Source organism: Pseudochaenichthys georgianus, chromosome 12 (genome assembly GCF_902827115.2).
Source record: "Pseudochaenichthys georgianus chromosome 12, fPseGeo1.2, whole genome shotgun sequence".
In the NCBI taxonomy this organism is placed as follows: Eukaryota; Metazoa; Chordata; class Actinopteri; order Perciformes; family Channichthyidae; genus Pseudochaenichthys; species Pseudochaenichthys georgianus.
Window position 1 is genome coordinate 22,312,510 of NC_047514.1, and position 19,087 is coordinate 22,331,596.

The following is a 19,087-nucleotide window of genomic DNA, read 5'->3' on the forward strand; positions in this document are numbered from 1 at the left end:
ACATGTAAACCAGTCTCACAGAATCACTTTAAAGATTTAAACCTCATCCTGATCTAATCATATTAAGATTAAAGCGTGTGGCCACTGCGTCCGTATGGTGACATGTTGCCTGTTTCCCCTGCTGAGCTTCAATTGGCCACCACTGAATCACATACTGTACTCCCTTACAGCGTGCCTTCCTTTGAATCCACGATGTCTGGTTCATAATGTGTCGGTGTCCTGGTCATCCCTGCTGGTAAATGTACGAGACATGAACTGTCTGTGCAAGAAATATCTGTGTCTGAGCAATGAAACATTTACTGAAGGAGGAAGAGATGGGCTTCACTGTTTAACATCCACTTCAACACTTTGAAGTCACTTTTAATAAAGCGTCACGAGATAATTACTGGAACTATTCAATCAGGGGGCGTGCCACAGATTTATTCAATTAGGAGTGCTTGCATGCATAATAAAAATGTGGTTTCAGCTGCTGTATTGTGAATCACGGTGACAGAGCTGGGGACGGATTCACGCTGATGAAGTATGGAAATAAGTAGAGATGATTGAGGAGAGGGCTTTCGTTGAATGTATCATATTTCAGTACATTTGAACAAAAATTAGTATTTATTTGTGCACGACTAAATCATAAATCATTATTGCAGAGTTAATATGGTGAAAGAAAACCGTCTGTCCACTGTCTGTCTTCTGACTTCACATTCCTCTCATTCCCGGTTTCCCTTACTCATTTTCCTTCACAACCACAAGAGACTGCTTGCTCTGTCATGGCTCCCAGTAACACTGGCATCTCATTTAAAGGCAGCAGCCCGGCTCTGCATCCATTAGTTCAGGAGAGGGAGAGGAAAGGCTTTGGAGGGAGGGAAAATTACGACTATTTAAGGGTTGGTGTTTAAGCAACGGGGGTCTGACCTAAACTACTCCTCACACTTTAAAAGCCATTTGCTCCCACTCTCTCTCCCTCTCTGTGATTCTCCCTCACCCTCTGTCAGTAAAAGAGCTCCAGTGTGAGCTGTGAGGAAGATAAGGAAGCTGAGGGAGGATTGACTGACAGAGCTGCCACCTTGCTGAACAAGCTGCGAGACGGAGCAGTGACTCAACAGAGCAAAGCATCATATATCTCGGCTTCAATGCATTTGTGAAGACCCTGAGGTGTGCCTCATCTTACCTGCACGGGCGTGGGTCAAGAAGACTGCAGAAACACAGGTAAGAAGATACTTTCATTTGCAATTTCATGTGACAAAAGGGCAGTTTTCCTGACTTTTCTTTGCTTCTCTGAGATAAATTCCCTTTCAAAAGTAATATTTTATAAAAATAGTAGTAGCATACCTTTTTGTTGGCATTACATTCTGGTCGAGCACAGGTTACACCAGAGGGCTTTGATTATAGCTTAGCGGTACATTCTTGGTGTGTACTGCAACTTCTTCCCCCGTCAGACTCGCATAGCAGCCAGTGCAGGAGCAGACATTGTAACTGACTGCTGAGGGAGTATGTGGAAGCTTTGATCGTCTTAGTAGGAAAGGGCCAGCAGCCAGCACGCTTCATGCCAAAAATGATCCTGTCAAGTTTTTGTGAGGTTATTGATCAATATTCCAAAAGCTAAAAATACAAAAACGTCCATCTGCGTGTGTGTGTGCGTGTGTGGTGTGTGTGTGTGTGTGTGTGTGTGTGTGTGTGCGTGTGTGTGTGTGTGTGTGTGTGTGTGTGTGTGTGTGTGTGTGTGTGTGTGTGTGTGTGTGTGTGCAAGTATCCCTTTGTCTGGGTAGCTTGTGCAGCCTGATGATTCATCACATTACTTTCTGCAATGCAATTTAGTTTTCATTGTGTGTCATTATTCCATATTCCATGAAATGAAAGGGAAAAACTGGTGGCAGGATTTGCCAACGTGGGCAGGGAGAAAAAAAGTACTTCATCCATTCAGTCCATTAGCGCTGCTTAATTGAAATCCAAGTCTGGTTTATGGTGGTTTTCACTCGTGAGCATTTCAGCCGAGGAAGATTATAATCATTTAGTTCCTCTGAGCTTCTTGTTTGATCCCACAGCACATCTATAAATGATCGTCCCATTGGTAACTCTTCACTCCAGCTTTACTGCTAATGTGTCTGTGCTGCAGTGAGGAAGGTGTCTGTGTGAAGCAAACCTCTGTCAGGGACAGCTGGTTTAGTAGCTGCTGTGCTCTAAAGGTGTGTTGGTTAGGGCGGGAGGCTGTGCACAGATGGCTGTTTTGTAATTAGTTTAATTTCTGGCTGATTAATATTGGCTTTTTTTCTCTTGGTCATTCACAAACAACAACACTGGAGCTGCAAAATGTCAAATTACAGTATGTATTATTATTTTTGTTTAGCATTACAGCTATAGACTAGGGCTGAAAACTATTTTTTCTGTATTGAATATTTAATTAATAATTTCTTCAGCAGATGAACAGTTCTCTTTGGAGTTTTAGACCTTCAGAAGTGCTATGGGTCTGTTTTCCTATGAGAGGGACCTCCTTTATTGGGATAATCCAACCAATAGTGTCACATTCAATAGGTGGCTGTAGCACACCAAGATATGCTGCAATGTGCAAGCTAACCAAAGATAGTGTGTTGCCTACATGACTAAGACAGCAGCAAATGATCCCAGAGAAGCTGGAGCCAGCAGACATTTGGGATTTTTGCTCGTAAAATTATAGTTTCGATTGATCTGTAAATCGTTACTGCTTTTTTTTTTTTGTGTCAATTTATTGAACATGTCAGAAACAATACATAAAACAATAATATATTATATAATATAATATATATATATATTCTGTTTTTTTTCTTTTTTCTCACTCATAATAATAATTATAACATAATTTATAAAAAAAGGAAAAAATATCTCAAATAAAAAAAACTGTTCTGGTCTTACCCCCTTAGCATACATTTTCCTTTTAAATAAAATATTAGGTCATCGTCATCAGCGACATGTTTGTCTTGTTAATTTGTTTGTTTGTTTTTTACAAAACAATCAGAAAGCAATTACTTTTACAATTACAAAAAATAACAAATGGGATTTTACAGGTCATGTTCATAACCATTCATGCTTTGGCACCTTTTGATGAGATGCAATGCAGTTGGCATTTGTTCGTACGGGTGGTTTTTGAAAATGCAGTTTCCTCTCAACATGTGCATGCTTTCTCTCCGTGTGAAAAGTCCCTGGATATTTGTAAGGTAGGGAATTGTTGATTTGCGGCTTTGAACATAATTTGAATAGTTTTATCAGGTCTTGTAGTTTTAGTGTTTTTAGTTTGATAAATAATTTATTTGTTGGTTCTCTGTACGTAGTTTTATACTCGTATGGCTCTTTTTTGCAGGATGAAGATAGGATGTGTATTTGTTTTATATGTGTTCCCCCAAACTTCCACACAATACATCATGTATGGAAGTATGAACTGCTCATATGAAAGGAATACAAATGTGTCTCCTCTTAAGCTTTTTCTTGTTGATTGAGAAGAGACTCCATAATTGCAAATAGAAACTGAAGTCTGCACCCTTTTCAGGCTCAGATGGGAACACATAAAGCTCAGGTTTATTATTGTTAAAGAACCGCTTCAGGATATCTGTGCAGCAGTGGGGGAATGTGCAATCTGCTAATGAGGTGTTGCAACTTCTGTTATTGTTCTACCGGCTACACCAACTAGTCCAATTAACTTTTCTTAAGAGGATTTCCAGCTGTTCCAGATGCTATGAGAATCAGACTTTACCTACAAAAAAAAAGAACCGGTAAATTATCACAGATGGACAAACAAGCAGATTCACGATGATGACACTCCTTTATCAGCCGCAAAGGATTTCCATGAGTGTGTCCAGACATGCTGCACTTGTGTTGCTCTTATTGATGTGAAATAAAGACTAAAATCAGCCCTTAACTGAATAATTGCACAGATAGAGATGATCAAAGACGACAAATGATGCATGCAGGGGCACTTTCAGTTTGTGTGGAAACAGGACAAGTAGCTCCTTTTCTTTAACTGAGAGAAACAGATGTCTTAAGACCAGGGCCAAGATTCCCGGTTTCTCTTTTCCACGCGTGAAAGTTCCCATCCCGCTGCCAGCATGGGGGAAGGATACTTAAGCTACACCAATTCTGGATTATAGCTTAGTGAACAGTTTAAATTGATTTCAATTTTTTTACCCACATTTTCTTCCCATGTCCAGAATTCACATGTCCTTAGTCATGGTCGATGTATTCTTGGCTGTTTACTGTAAGCACTCTGGCTACAATATCGAGTCATTCTTGTATACAAATCATATTTGTAATACTTTACAACATCTTCAGCTGAAAAAAGAGTACCGAGGATCTCAAAGGATTCTTTCTTTACCTCTAAGACCGCAAATGATCAGTCTCTGTGTCTTGTAACGTTTTCTAGAGGCAGATGCAAAACATATTGACAGCCCAAGTGTTTAGATTTACAACACCAGCCATAACATGTCTTTTATACTACCACTTACCAGATGTGCGAGAACTTGTGAAACCCAAGCTGAGTTTTATATATGTGTCTTAGGCAGTGAAGGCATGCAAAGATGCTGGTGAGGAGAACAAAAGGTCAGGTCAAATGTCAAGAGGAGAAGGAAAGGAAATAGTGTTGATTAGGGCTTCAAAGGGACTGAGGGTAATGGAAAAATATGTGTCGTTTGACTCAGGTAATGCATCGAGCTGCGTGTCAAATGAAAACAAACCAAAATGGAAATGACATCATTCAGATGTCATGGAACTCCTGATCTGCATAAAACTGCTACTGTCGACTAGGGCTGTACCCGAATATCCGAATATTCGTTCGTTGGAGTACTATTGGGGTTTCAATTTCGTTATTCGTTTTGTTTGTTTTCCTGTTTTTTTTCTCAAATTGAATTTATTGAAATCTCCAATATCAACGTAAGAGCTTGTGCCTCTTCGGGGGGTGCTAACACTTAACCATAAACGTTATTGTTTACTTTCTCCGTCTTTATATGTAGATATTACTTTTCTCTGTTAATCTTCGTCACGTTGTTTCCAATGCAACAACAACTTCCTGTCAACAGCGCTAACTCTCCTTCAAAATAAAAGCATGTCCATAAATAGGAAGCCAAGCCAAATTACACAAGACATATTACAACTTCAACGAAAGTAACAAACGCAATGCGATATCCCTTTCAATTTCAAAGAACACAAATTGGGTTACATTAACAAATAACTATAAAACAACAATACTGTAGAATAACAAAATGAATGCCGTGAATACACCGAAATACACGTGTTGAAGCGGTTCGCTGCTGATTACTACGCGCGCCGAATATTCGCTGCTGATTACTACTGAATATCCGGAGCCCGAAAAATTGTATTGTCAACTTGCTGTATTCAAAGACCGTAGGTCATTAGGCCGCAACCTTTGCTCAACTTCTCTCACATTCTGCTCTGATATTTCCTGCTGCCTAAAGTGCTTTTTACAAAATATAAATTCCTAACCGAAGAATGTATTGCATCCTGTTTATAACTTTTCATATTTTGGACCAAAGATGAAAACAGAGCAGACTCAGCCTGCCCATTAATCCCACACCTTTCAGTCGTTAATCGTAAAACAGACAAGAGACTAATTTCTCACTCAGAAGTCTACTGAAGTTCTGATAATGTAGAGCAGTGGTTCCCAACCTTTTTTCCCAAGAGCCCCCCCAAATGACTCCTGTTGGAAGTTGCGCCCCCCCCACACACAAGGGGGGGGGGCAACAGCGGTAATTAAAGTTTAAAAGTCTCAAAAATGCTATAACTACTATCACAAACTGGATGAATGTGGAGTATTTTGTTAAAGGAGGATAAAAGCGTAATTAAGGAGCACTATTGGAGTGACTTTGATGGTTATTGGACTCAGGATTAATTCATTTGGATTCCCGCTGTATGAAGAAATTAAAGGACAGCGCAAGTGGAAACAATTCACAAAGGGATTAAACTGTTTAAAACACATGCTCAAAGTAAGCCGGATTTTGCCGAGGTGTTTATGTGGATTCAAAAGTAATCTACAAAAATGGAGGAGACCGATCTGATCGGAGCAACTGTGACAAATAATCCAACTGAAACCGGCATGGACAATGACTATGTTTTAAAAATGCGCTTATCCAGAAAAGGTTTGGACACTTTACGCGCAGAAGAAACATTTCTATTAAAGAAAGAATTATACATTTCTGTCTTGTTATGCCTATAATAGCTACTAACTTGAAGTAAAAAAAAAAAAAAAGTCTAAACATGATATTTGGCCTCAAATCATCTGAGGCCTGGCGCCCCCCCTGCGACCTTTGGCGCCCTCCAGGTTGGGAACCACTGATGTAGAGGATATTTAGAGCCTGAGGTTTCGGGTGAAAGGTAGACACAGGGTCAAGGCATGGGTTTTCATTTTGAAAGCGGTGGGAGGCTAAACAGCGGGTATGTTTGTGCACATTTTGGGTCCAATTTCTTTCATCTTTTGACTAATTGCGAAATCATGAAGCATGTTTGGTTCTTGGAAAAAGACAGCTTTCTTCTCTCCTTGTAACAACTTCATATATTCTTCCCTCATGTTTTGACTTATTATGGTTATACTTGTTTCCTTACTTCTCTTCCTGTTTAGAAACTCGTTTCATGTAGGCTTTTTTGTGTCTCTTTGACTTCCTTGTGTGTTTTTGCATTTGATGAAGTTGCTTTTTCATGTGCGGGTGCCATGACCTGTTTTGATTGTGTGTCTTGAGTATAACATATGTTCTTTGTTGAAATAACCAAGTAGTAAGGAAAAGGTGACTGCAGTCATGGTTATAATTGAGATGCACTGAAGCTGAATCGCTGTGGAACATCTGCTTTTGTCCCGTGGAAGATAAGGTTCAGCTTTGTCTCAATATATAGTTTCAAAAAGTCTTCATGGGAAACTAAATCCTGGTGCTCCACATGTCTTTTCATAGCTATCACTGCCTGAACAACTCCCTTCTGGAAATCATTTGTGAGCATGTGCAATCTTCTGTCAGCCACCAGTCAAAAGATCTGGACAAAATCCTGCATCACTTACAGAGATGATACCCGATGTATAGAGGTATAGTTTGCAGCTTCCCAGACATAGCAACAGACGTGCATTTGAACCTGAGGTCATACATCCTGTGAGGAAGAGTCCTGTGCACAGATACATTATGTCATTTGCACTCACTGTGGGGCTTTCTATTGATTTTCAGTATTCTTACTCAAGTTTTCCGGAAACTCAGTAATCCGAAGAGGCTTTCCCACGCTGAGCAAGCAGCCTGTCATTAGTTCTAGTTTTGCCTCCCACAAATGATAGCGTTCTTGGTGTCCAGCTGATGAAGTCATCGTGGGTGAAAAGGAGATCTGTGCATGGGATATATGTTGCCTATTTTGTTATATATGCTGTATCATGCAAAACAGCTGAAACTTTCGAACATGTGCATTGTGAAAGAAATTGATGGGCCAGAACAACTGTACAGTCCTTGGTGTTGCAAACACTCTATTTCCATTGGGTAATCCAGAAAACACAGGTGAGAAAGTGTGAACACATGGAATATGGGCTGTGTCTGCTGTTGACCTTTTTAAAAGTTCTGCGAATGTGAAGACTATTTGCAAAGCAGCAGTGTCTTTGTTTACCGTAGCAAAATCAAACAAAGATGATATTACTCACTATCTCGTGTTTGGACTCCTTTACCTACAGTAGCTTGTAGTATTATGTTGAGTGCAGTGACTCGGTTATTTATGTTGCACAAACTGTAAATAATAATCACACGTACTTGTGTGGTCTACGCTAGCCTGGAGTTGGTTTAATTAGTGTTAAGGGATTCTGGTACTTCTGACTGGACTCTGCTGTTTGTTCCAGTAAACATGTGTTTATGTTTGTTGCATCGTTGAAGTGGAATTTATAAAGATGTAGTTAAATCTCCAAAACAGTGGGAAAAACACTTCATAGTAATCCATTGTTTAGCAAACTGCAGGCAGGTCAATTCTCAGATCCTTTTCATGTTTGTCTGAGTTTATTTTTTAACACCAAAAGATTGCTTTACAAAAGCACTGGGCTTAAAACAATGATAGGCAAGAACCTGGCAATAGGATTTATGATACACGTTTTTTTTTAAATCTGCTTTAAACTGGAGTTAGTCTGTGAAATGGCTTCTCAGTCAGGTTGGCTCATATATACACATCAATAAACAGTTAAACATTGACCATATGTACTTATTATTCTGTAAAATTTTTACTTTTAAAGTTCTGCTTTAGGTGAATGGGTTTTTTGGCTTGTGGCCTCATTGCATCTACTGTATGTGCATTTGCATATCAGTCAGTAAGGAGAGAGCATTTCAACCAAATACTTTGATTGTATTTGTTATATTACAATATTAGGAAAAATATGACATTTACAGGGGCCTATAACTGTTTCAGTTATCCAAAGATTATTGGAAAATCTGGTGTTCTATTCTGTTAACAGACCGAATATTAGGTTCATAAAAAAAACCTTTTAGTTAACTACAGTAATTGATTGGTTGAATGAAGTTTGAAGTATTGGTCTATTGTTGCAGCTCTACATCCCAATACAAATGCATCTGTAATAAAATGCTTTCTTTCTGTTTTCCAGAACTTTCATCTTAAATGCGGATTGGCCTTTAGTCAGAGTTAAATCGGATTTTTTTTTACATCAACGTCCCACATCATCTAGCATGGGTGCACGAGGTGTTCTGGGCTGCCTCCTCCTGACTGCTTTGCTCAGCTTATCAAATGCCGGGCTCGTGAAGAAAATCCTCCGGCATCGACGACAGACTCTGGAATCCCCTAAAAAAGGACATAACATCACGCTGCCCAGTGCGGACCGTCCTGTCGTTTTCAACCACGTCTATAACATCAATGTTCCTGCCAGTGCCCTGTGCTCGGAGGATGTGGACGCTCCAGAGAGTACGGACCTCCATCCTACAAATGCAGCAGTCGTTTCAGGCCTTCCCGGGACTGAGCACACAGTCAACGGGGAGAACCAGATCGTCTTCACCCACCGTATCAACATACCACGACGGGCCTGTGGCTGTACTGACGACATGCCCGGCCTGAAAGAGCTCCTAAGCCGACTGGAAATGCTCGAGGGAGAAGTTTCAACACTGAGAGATCACTGCGGCAGTTCACAGGTCACAGGTAGGAGTCATTTGTCTTTCATGCTTTGTCTGGTATGTAGATTCTAGACAGTTCAGTACAAATATTCCTTTGTTCCCAAAAATGTCATTGTAAAGTGCTAAACTAAGAATACCAAATGTCACATCTGTTCAATTCATCTGTTGAGGAATTCCTTGGAGTCCAATGGGGGAGTGTGATACTTCTTTACAGTTGAATGTTTTTTTCCTTTTGATTAAATGACATGACATTCATGCTGACTATGAATTAATGTCTTCTTCCATAATATTTGCTAAAATAAGCTTTGGACCCTTTCTGACTAATGCAATCTTAAAGGATTGATTTATTATTCTTATTCCGTTTCTTAGTTAGAGAGGAGATGGATGCCACTCTCAGCTAGAGCCAGCCACTGATTAGCTTAGCATAATCACTGGAGATAAGGGACATGGCACGAGTCAAAGAAGTAATCCTGCCGACAACCTGCCTTTTAAACTGTTTTCTATTTTTCCTTTTACATGTTTAATTCATCGAAAGCAGTACGTACATAGAGCAGTATCAATATTCTTGATACTTGCTAATTCTCAGGAAAGTGAATAAGCAATTGCTTTATTGAAAGAAGCTCACAAGCTGGTTGTATTCAAACATTTCAAAATTGTAATACAAAAGAGATGATATTCCAAAAAACGTTTGTTAAAAGAAATCTTTCTACTTTCTTATCAAAGGTAAGTTGGGAACTAAACCCTACTGCAGTGGTCATGGGAACTACAGCACTGAAACCTGTGGCTGTATATGTGAGCCGGGCTGGAAACCACCCAACTGCTCTGAACCCGAGTGTCCGAATGACTGCCAGGACCGGGGCCTCTGCGTTGGCGGAAAGTGTGTGTGCTTCAAGGGATTCACCGGAAAGGACTGCGCACTCGACGACTGCCCTGTGGACTGCGGTACATACGGCCAGTGTGTGGGAGGTGAATGTGTCTGCTCCTATGGTTACTACGGCGAAGACTGCTCTCAAACCAAGTGCCTCAGCAACTGCCAAGGCCGCGGCCGCTGTGAAGACGGAGACTGCGTTTGTGATGAACCCTGGACTGGCCCTGACTGCTCTGAACTCATCTGCCCCAAAGCCTGCTATGACCGTGGACGCTGCGTGAATGGCACCTGCTACTGCAATGAGGGGTTCACCGGGGAGGACTGTGGAGAGCACACCTGTCCCAACAACTGCCTCAGTAATGGTTACTGTGTAGATGGCAAATGCGTGTGCGCTGCCGGCTTCAATGGAGAGGACTGCTCTCGAGTTATATGCCTGAACGACTGTAACGACAGAGGTACGTGCTTCAACGGGATATGTATCTGCGATGTGGGCTATCAAGGCGCAGACTGCAGCCAGTTGGCATGCCTCAACAACTGTAACAACAGAGGCCAGTGCATAAACGGGCAATGTGACTGCGATGTTGGTTTCCAGGGAGATGATTGCTCTGAGCTTTCCTGTCCAAATGACTGCCGGCACAGGGGGCGCTGTGTGAACGGCCAGTGTGTGTGCGAGGAGGGCTTTGCTGGTGAGGACTGCAGCATCAGGACCTGCCCCTCAAACTGCTACGGCCGCGGTGAGTGTATCAAGGGACGCTGTGTGTGTCATTCAGGCTTCACCGGTGAGGACTGTGCTGAGCTTAGCTGCCCTAACAATTGCCAGAACCGCGGGCGATGCATCGATGGGCAGTGTGTCTGCGATGAAGGCTTCAGTGGGGAGGCCTGCGGTCAGAAAGCTTGTCCCAACGACTGCCTGGCCCGGGGTTACTGCGACGACGGCAAGTGCATCTGTCCGGAAGGCTACTCAGGAGACGACTGCTCTGTGCACGCCTGCCCAGGTGACTGCAACAACAGGGGACACTGTATCAATGGAAAGTGCACGTGTGAGGCTGGATATGAAGGGGAAAGCTGCGCAGACCTTAGCTGCCCCAACAACTGCCAGGACAAAGGCCGCTGTGAGAACGGACAGTGCGTATGCGATGAGGGATACATCGGAGAAGACTGCTCAGAAGGTAAGAAGCCATGTTCAGTTCACACACCAACAAATATTTGGCAATCCGCAAATCCTGAACGTTTCCATGTGTTAAGTATATGTACTATTCATTTAAAGTGATGTCACTTCCTCCCTTTCTCCAATTTCTCTCACCACTCTTGATATAAACTATTTCAGTGAACATAGTGTTCATAGTCAATGTCTGCATTTGTTCGCAATCTATGGCAGTTCTTGACACCACAGCTGGTGTTTGAATTAGCTCCGCTTGGTGGATTGAGGGCGTGAGAAACTGTCAAAGAAAACACCCCCCTCCTTTCGTTCTTTTTCTCCAGTGTCTTCTCCGAAGGACCTTACTTTAGGCGAGGTCACCCCTGACACCGTGGACCTGAACTGGGAAAACGAGATGCTGGTAACAGAGTACCTTGTGACGTATGTGCCCACCAGAACTGGTGGTCTTCAACAAGAGTTCATTGTGCCAGGAGACAAAACTGCTGCCACCGTCAAAGAGCTTGAGCCTGGCATCGAGTATCTGATCAGTGTCTACGCTGTTCTAAGCAACAAGAGGAGCATCCCCGTCAGTGCGCGGGTGGCAACAGGTATATGCTAGTTTATTGTAAAAAAGAAAGAAGAAGATGTATCCTAGCTACCAATAATCAGTAAATAATGTATTTTTTTCATCCCTGCAGCGCTTCCAAAGCCAGAGGGTTTAATATTCAAATCAGTGAGTGAGAGCTCTGTGGAGGTGATGTGGGACCAGGTGGACATCTCCTTTGATGGCTGGGAGATCTATTTCCGCAATACGGTCAGTCTGCCTATCTCCTTTAAAGGCTTGCACAGGATTTTATTAAGTGACAGGGGAAAATGTGATAAAGCTCCTCAAGCTTATTGGAAGCCCCGCAAAACATGGATTTATTCCAGTGCTAAAATCGCTTTGACATATGGGGAAAACCTCAGAGAGGGCAAGTCCGGATGTCATAGAATTGGGAGTAAATCTGCTGCTTAGAATCCCAGCCAGTAATTCTTCGAGAATAAGTTACTGTGTCAGCTGATAATTCAGAAGCTTTTTCACATGTTGAAGCTGCTGCAGAGTATTAACCTATTTTTATATATGCATGTCTTCTGCTGACCATGTTCATTTTGATATTAGGCTGTGGGATGTAGATTACCACACAACCCGTCTCTGTACTTTCACATTCCTGTGTAGCGTCTTGATGTGTTTTGCATTGATGTGCCAACAGTGCTAATTTTTCTGCATGCAGCTTTGTTTTTTTGTATGCTCTCTACCTGATTTCTAACTTATTGTTACAATAAGGAACTTTAAACATGAGTCGCAAGAACAGGTAGTGTGGCCTCTTAAGATTTAAATATTAAATATTACCCCAGGTTGATTTCTTCTGAGAAAAGCTGATTAGTTGCACATTTTCACAACAAATACACAATAATAATAATAATTCAATCCAAACTTTAATTTAACAAAACTCTAATCTCCCTGTTTCAATTTAAATGTTCAAAATATAAAAATATATAATTGTCACTGCTGAAGAATACACCTTGAACTCAACTGCATGCACACAGAGAAAGTCTTCTCTACCATTACTCAGCATGTACTGTCACATCACAATGTTTTTTTTTAAATACATATCAACTTAAAGGAAATAATTATACATTTTTAATAATGCATTTATTTGTATCCTCGATTAGATGTAGACAATAAAGATCCAAACCGCTTTCCTAACTTTTTGAATTTGAAATGCCAGCATAAAAGCTGTTTTTCCAAACAAAAAATGCCATGACTCTAGATAGTGCCCTGCTGGATGTAAACTTGACTTGTAGAATCGTTCAGCCGACTGCAGTGAGTGCACGTTAACCTGTCTTTCTCCCAGTATGTGCTAGTCCTGAACCGGATGTTTCACATTCGTTTGTGCATTATGTATCCTTGCAGAAAGAAGAAAATGGAAAAATCGTGAGCCCCCTTCCACCTGATCAAAACCAGTTCATCCAGTCAGGACTTGGACCGGGACAGGAGTATGAAGTCTCTGTTAACATCATCAAGAACAACACAAGAGGACCCCAAACAATTGAAAAAGTCATGACCAGTGAGTTGGTGGCTGTAAACTTAATTTATGTTTGCATTATTAAGAGTAAACAGGTGAGATTAGATGTTCAAAATCATGCCGTTTCTACCTAAATCAAAGTTTTAGCAATTCGGTACTAAAAAAACCTTCCCTTTCCTCGAGCACAGAGCTAAAAAAATACATTAATGTCAAAGAGGGAAATTCCATAATGAAAAGAAGAGTCATAACAGGAAATCCCCTCTGGCTCTCCGTCCATCCATCGTACAGATTTGAGCTTAAGAGTAATAACTCGGACAAGTTAAATGTCAGCCTCGCATGATTTTTCATTTTCACTAAATCTTGCTTTCAGCTCTTGTCCTCTGCTTGGTGAAGTTTTATAGCTGTGTTACTCCATACATTAGGTTTTTTAAACGCTTTAAGTATGCAATCGATATGTCGCGCCAGGCCAAACAACTTTCATTGTGCATGGAAAAGCCATTTAGTGTAGACGTTGGTGTGTTTTTGCTCTTTGGGTAACACGCCGTTTCATTTCTGATGTCATATATATGTCTTGGCTGAAACTAGACACAGCCCCCATAAATGAATAATAGATACCGCCCCCACATGTTAACACAGGAAATGTGTCAGGCAGTAAACATAAAGCCAGACTGAAAAGGAAGCACATTATATTTCATTAAAGCCTTTTCCCAGGTTGATCCAACTTATTGCTTCATCTTATAAGAGAGCCAAGTTCAGGCTTATGAGAGATCTTTTATTTGTAAAGGCTCAAAATACCATGTCAGGAGTGATAATGTTTGCGTTTAATATTGATCTCACACCAATGTAAGAGATTTTGTCTTGATTGTTTTTGAATTGTACTATTGGCAGTTAACACATTCCGACAGAGACGTATTCAATCTTTGCTGAGAACAACTTTGCAGACCCTTATCTGCTTGATACCAATAAAATAAAAGACTGCATCATTTGGGAAATAAGCGTATTTGCTTGCTGGCAAATAGACCTACTCCACTCTTACAGTTGTCTTTATTAATTTTCATCAGCAAATGTAAAGTTAAAAACCTTTTTTAACTGTTTACTGAAATATCGGTAAATACATATATCTTAAATATTATGGTTCCCTTTTAGTGCTAGAAATGATTTATTCTGCACATTGCAGATATATGTATGACATCTTTTAAGGACTGTCAACCGAATTCTTACTTAATTGTAAGTTTCATAATGAATCAAACATTTCTCATGCATCCTTTCCCCTCTCCCTTTTCTCTCTCACCTGAATCCCTCCCCAGAGATTGAAGGCCCCCGGCAGGTGGAGGTGAAGGACGTGACGGACTCCTCTGCTCTGGTCAGCTGGTCTCTGCCGGTGGCTCCGATGGACAGACTCACCTTGGCCTACAGGCCTAGCTCTGAGCCTTCACAAGAAGCCATAGTGGAGGTTTCCATCCCGGAGACTCAGTACAGCATTGACAGCCTGAAGCCAGACACCGAGTACACCGTGTCGCTCATCTCCAGGCGCAGAGACGTCTCCAGTGACCCTGTCATCGCCACGTTCACTACAGGTAGGCTTATGATCAGTCACTGCAGATTTAAATCTTCTTTCATTCTTAAGCTGCACGTACAGTATTTGCTTGTGTGATTTGCATGACACAATACAAGGCTATGTTTTTGTTTGTCAACAAATCCCAGAAAAATACCAAAACTACACATTTATCCGACTTAAGTATTGTGTGTGTATCAAATAATAATTTATACCTACCTCCTCTGTGCCATAGAGCTCAGTTGTTGTTGTTGTTGTTGTTGTTGTTGTTGTTGTTGTTGTTGTTGTTGTTGGAAAACTATTAGAAATAACATATTTGAGCTACACTGCTACCCTGGATGACATGTTCCTTTATTACCAGATGTGTATTTTGAATAATTTCCACATACCATGTTATTTAGACCTAAATACACTACAGAACAAAATGTATCCGAATCAGGTTTATTACCAGGTAGGTTGACATGTACGAGGAATTTGACTTGATGTCATGGTGCATACATAAAAGTAAAAAAAAAAACATTTTAAGAAAACTATAATAACATTACAAAATATTAAAAATAATACAAAATATAGTGAAATATAACAATATTTACATAGAAATAGAATGGAATAAAATACAATTTGGCAGTAATAAAAAAAAAAGATATTGTGTGCATTAATGTAATACATAGAGATTGTAGATGAATAATAATGAATGCAAAATGTCCTCTTGTTTCATACATTTGTCTAAAAATACAGTCACAGGCTGTTTTAAGTTATAACCATCGTTATAACCAGTGCCGTTTTTATATGTACAAAAGTGGTGGGGCACAATAAACTTAGATATATATAAGCTTCTGCAGAGACGTGCAGTGAGGTTCGTGGCTGGTGAGGCACTGGCACAGACTCTTCAGGTTTACAAATATTATATTTTGACCTAAATCAAAATATAATATTATTTTCAAAAGCTTTTTTAGTCTGATGCTTCGATTAATTTTAAACAGACAGTTCAACAAAAGGGTACCCAAAAAATGTAATTGTATCATTTACATATTGAATTGTTCTCTCTTAGTAAGATCCCATTTTTAATATAATTGTGGTCTTACCTTGACTTGAAGATGAAGTCCATTGCCTATCTGTCCTTCTGGACAAAAATCTCTATTACTTTTTTGTAAAAGTCCTAGTTTCAAAAGTCTATCATAAATATAATCGATAGATTAGATCTAATCTAATCGATAGATTTATGATTATAAAAGTAGGGTAGACATGTGGATATTATCCCACTGGAGGTTTATTTGGAGTTACGGCCGGAGGATTCACATCACAAGTCACAGCAGTCACGGTCAGACTGCACGGGTGGATTGCCACGTCAATTCTAAAGAACTCTACCTCAGACCCCTGTACTTAGCTAGTTCTGAGAGCATCATCAACATGCTGCATAACAAGATAGAATCATAACACCTCTATCAGCTGACGCCAACAGGCAGGAACAGGGCGACAGAACACTGAGAGCACAGCAGCCAAGGTTACGAGGTGCGTGTGCTCAGTCAGGACAGCATGAACTGATCAACTGGGTCAAAGTTATGGGCCTTGGAAAATATTTCCACAACACTCTGAGCATGCGCAGTGTAGTTTTTACAGTCACCATTCACTTAGACAGTGAGAGGGAGGGGCAGGATTGGGTTTTGTCCCACATGGCACACACTGTAGACACTAATTAGAAGAACACAGACTAAAACAGCAATGTACAGATGAATCAGATGATTAAACATGATATTAAAATATATTTTATATATATTTTAATTTATTTTTTTGTAATCATTATTTTTAATACATTCTGCTGACACTAGGTGGGTTGGAAATATAACAAATATAGAATAGCACATGCTAGTCCGTGGATATATTGTACAGAATGTATATCCATGTCTAATGATTTGAAATGTGCACATCAGTGTTTACACTGCAATTGGATTGGCCTAATTTCCAATATTTGCCAAGATAATAAAGTAAATGTCTAATAAATCTTAAGTTTAGGATCATAAGGTGGATTCTTCTAATATGCTTGTACATGTATTTACGTTTATCAGCCCTGGATGCGCCCAAGGACCTGAAGGCCGTGGCACAGACAGACGAGAGCATCACCCTGCAGTGGACCAACAGTCAAGCTGATGTTGGCAACTATCTGGTGAAATACACTCCCCTCTCCGGAGCCACTCATGGGGAGGAACTGTTTCCTCGAGGGCCAGGAGACACCACAAAAGCTACCATCACTGGTGAGGGTCACATACAATAAACACAACCACATATGACTTGTGTTAGTCATACCACCTGGTCAGTAATGTCCTCCCGTCCCTCTGTGTGGCAGGGCTGAAGCCAGGGACGGAGTATGGGATCGGTGTGACGGCGGTGAAGAAGGACAGAGAAAGCTTCCCTGCTACTACAAATGCAGCAACTGGTGAGGAAAGAGCCGCTGTCCAAACGGTCCTTCTTCACACCCCTTCATCAATACACAGACAACCATGTTTGTTGATACAAATTGGGTGATGAAATGAAACTTTCTCACTTCCATGCTGCAGAAGTGAGAAAGATTTACCATCAGAGGTTTTTGACACTTTCTTGTTTTAGATATCGATCCTCCCAGAGATTTCACAGAACTGGAGTCAACAGAGACCTCGCTCACGCTGAGCTGGCAGAAACCTCAGGCCAAGGTCGGTGCCTACAGACTGGTGTACGTCTCCAGGGATGGAGAGGTGGAGGAGGTGGAGATCCCGCCCACTGAGACCAGCCATGTCTTGTACAACCTGATTCCTGGAATGAGCTACACCGTCACTTTAGCTGCTGAGAGGGGGCTCAAGAGGAGCACACCGGTCACATTGTCTGCAACCACAGGTGGGCAGGGAGCATTGTTACCGCCATACCATCTTGAACAAAACGTTTTCAAAGAGGAATGATACCAATTTATTTGTGCAAAACCAGTTTATTTTTCTGTTCATTTTTCATTCATGTTTATAATCTCAATTGTAAGTCACTCAGTATTTTATTGGTATATTTATATGCTTAAAATAAGCTAAACATTAACAGATTTGATGATTTAACTACCAAGTAAAACACCAGAAATGATATTTAAGTGCACCAAAAATAACGCAGTCTGGATTTGTGCCTTTCCCCCCCCCCCCCCTTGTAGCCACTTTCACATTTTATTTAGCAGACTCAGACGACCATGATCTAACGACTCCTCCAGGCTCGGAGGACAATGTCATTAGCTTTGTGCATTTAGAGTCCCAGTTTTCAGTTGAGACGGAGCCCGAGGAGGAGCATGGGAAGTTGACTGTCTCGGGCATCACGCCTGACGGATTTGACCTCTCTTGGGAACTGAAGGCTCATAGTGTCTACGATAGTTTGGCAGTAGAATATAAAGACACTCAGCGGTTATGGGATGTGAGAGAAGTCCAACTTCCCGGAGATGCCACTGGCTTTAGAATCCAGGGACTGAATGCATCGAAAGAATATCAAATGAAACTTTATGGAAATATCAATAGCCAAAGATCTTCGCTACTTGAAGCTGTTGCAGTCACAGGTATTATACGCTTTACTTTTAGTTTATAGGGGACATTTGATCCTGTTTGAAACTGTCTCCTTTTAGTGCAAAATGTTCGTTTGAATAGTTGCTTGCATCCGAATAGCCATATGACTTGCATGCTGGTTTCTCATTATGTTAGATTCTCAGCAAGAAGATTTCATTTTGTCAGAGCAACCGTCCTCGGTATAATCGTTGGCACGAGACAGTATGAAGACAAACCCAACATAGATGATATTATCTTAACACTTATCATCTCATGAGTTTTCAATACTGCAGCTTAAGGTTGCTGCCAAACATTTAAATACAAGAAGAAATGAACACTGGGAATTGGTGGGCGTTATGTCCTCCCTGAGCCATTGACACCTTCAGATACAAGGGGTTTTTAATACTCTATCTGTCCCAATTTCTTCCTGCATTTGAGCTTTGAAATGCAACCATTGCTCTTTGAAAGCTAAGTCCATCTGCATCATGTATCGCCTTCAATCGCAATAACAAGAGCAGTCTCCGAAGATGACACAGTACGTCACTCGCATGTCAATCAAGTGACTCGGACCAGTTATTCTTTTGGACAGCAGCAAGAAAGCAGCAGAAAAAAGTCTATGCATGGCTTTACAACATATTTGAAGTCAACTTTGTACTTCCACTCTGATGGACTACTCGGATGCTTCAAAAATTAATTGCACTGACCCAAGTGCTATTAATTTCTTAGCTGATGCTTGATGATAAACTGTGGGCCTGGTAAAACACGGATTAAACCACAACATCTTCACAACTAATGTAAATTAAGGACGTAGCTTCAAGCG

At 40.9% G+C, this 19,087-nt stretch overlaps 1 protein-coding gene across 3 annotated transcripts in view; it reads left to right on the forward strand.

Annotated features, from left to right (window-relative positions):
• The first annotated feature begins 1,073 nt into the window (after positions 1-1,073).
• Positions 1,074-19,087, forward strand: part of LOC117455746 (tenascin-like) — a 30,330-nt gene continuing 12,316 nt past the window's right edge. For 2 of the 3 annotated variants that reach the window (XM_071205035.1, XM_034095290.1), the window contains exons 1-9: positions 8,588-9,123; positions 9,822-11,135; positions 11,449-11,712; positions 11,803-11,918; positions 13,059-13,212; positions 14,478-14,747; positions 16,792-16,977; positions 17,070-17,159; positions 17,330-17,593. In XM_071205035.1, the coding sequence (XP_071061136.1) occupies positions 8,661-9,123; positions 9,822-11,135; positions 11,449-11,712; positions 11,803-11,918; positions 13,059-13,212; positions 14,478-14,747; positions 16,792-16,977; positions 17,070-17,159; positions 17,330-17,593 (3,121 nt within the window). In that variant the 5' untranslated portion in view covers positions 8,588-8,660. Of the gene's footprint in view, positions 1,201-8,578; positions 9,124-9,821; positions 11,136-11,448; positions 11,713-11,802; positions 11,919-13,058; positions 13,213-14,477; positions 14,748-16,791; positions 16,978-17,069; positions 17,160-17,329; positions 17,594-17,888; positions 18,282-19,087 lie in introns of those variants that run through there. The other variant, XM_034095289.1, reaches the window with a different exon arrangement.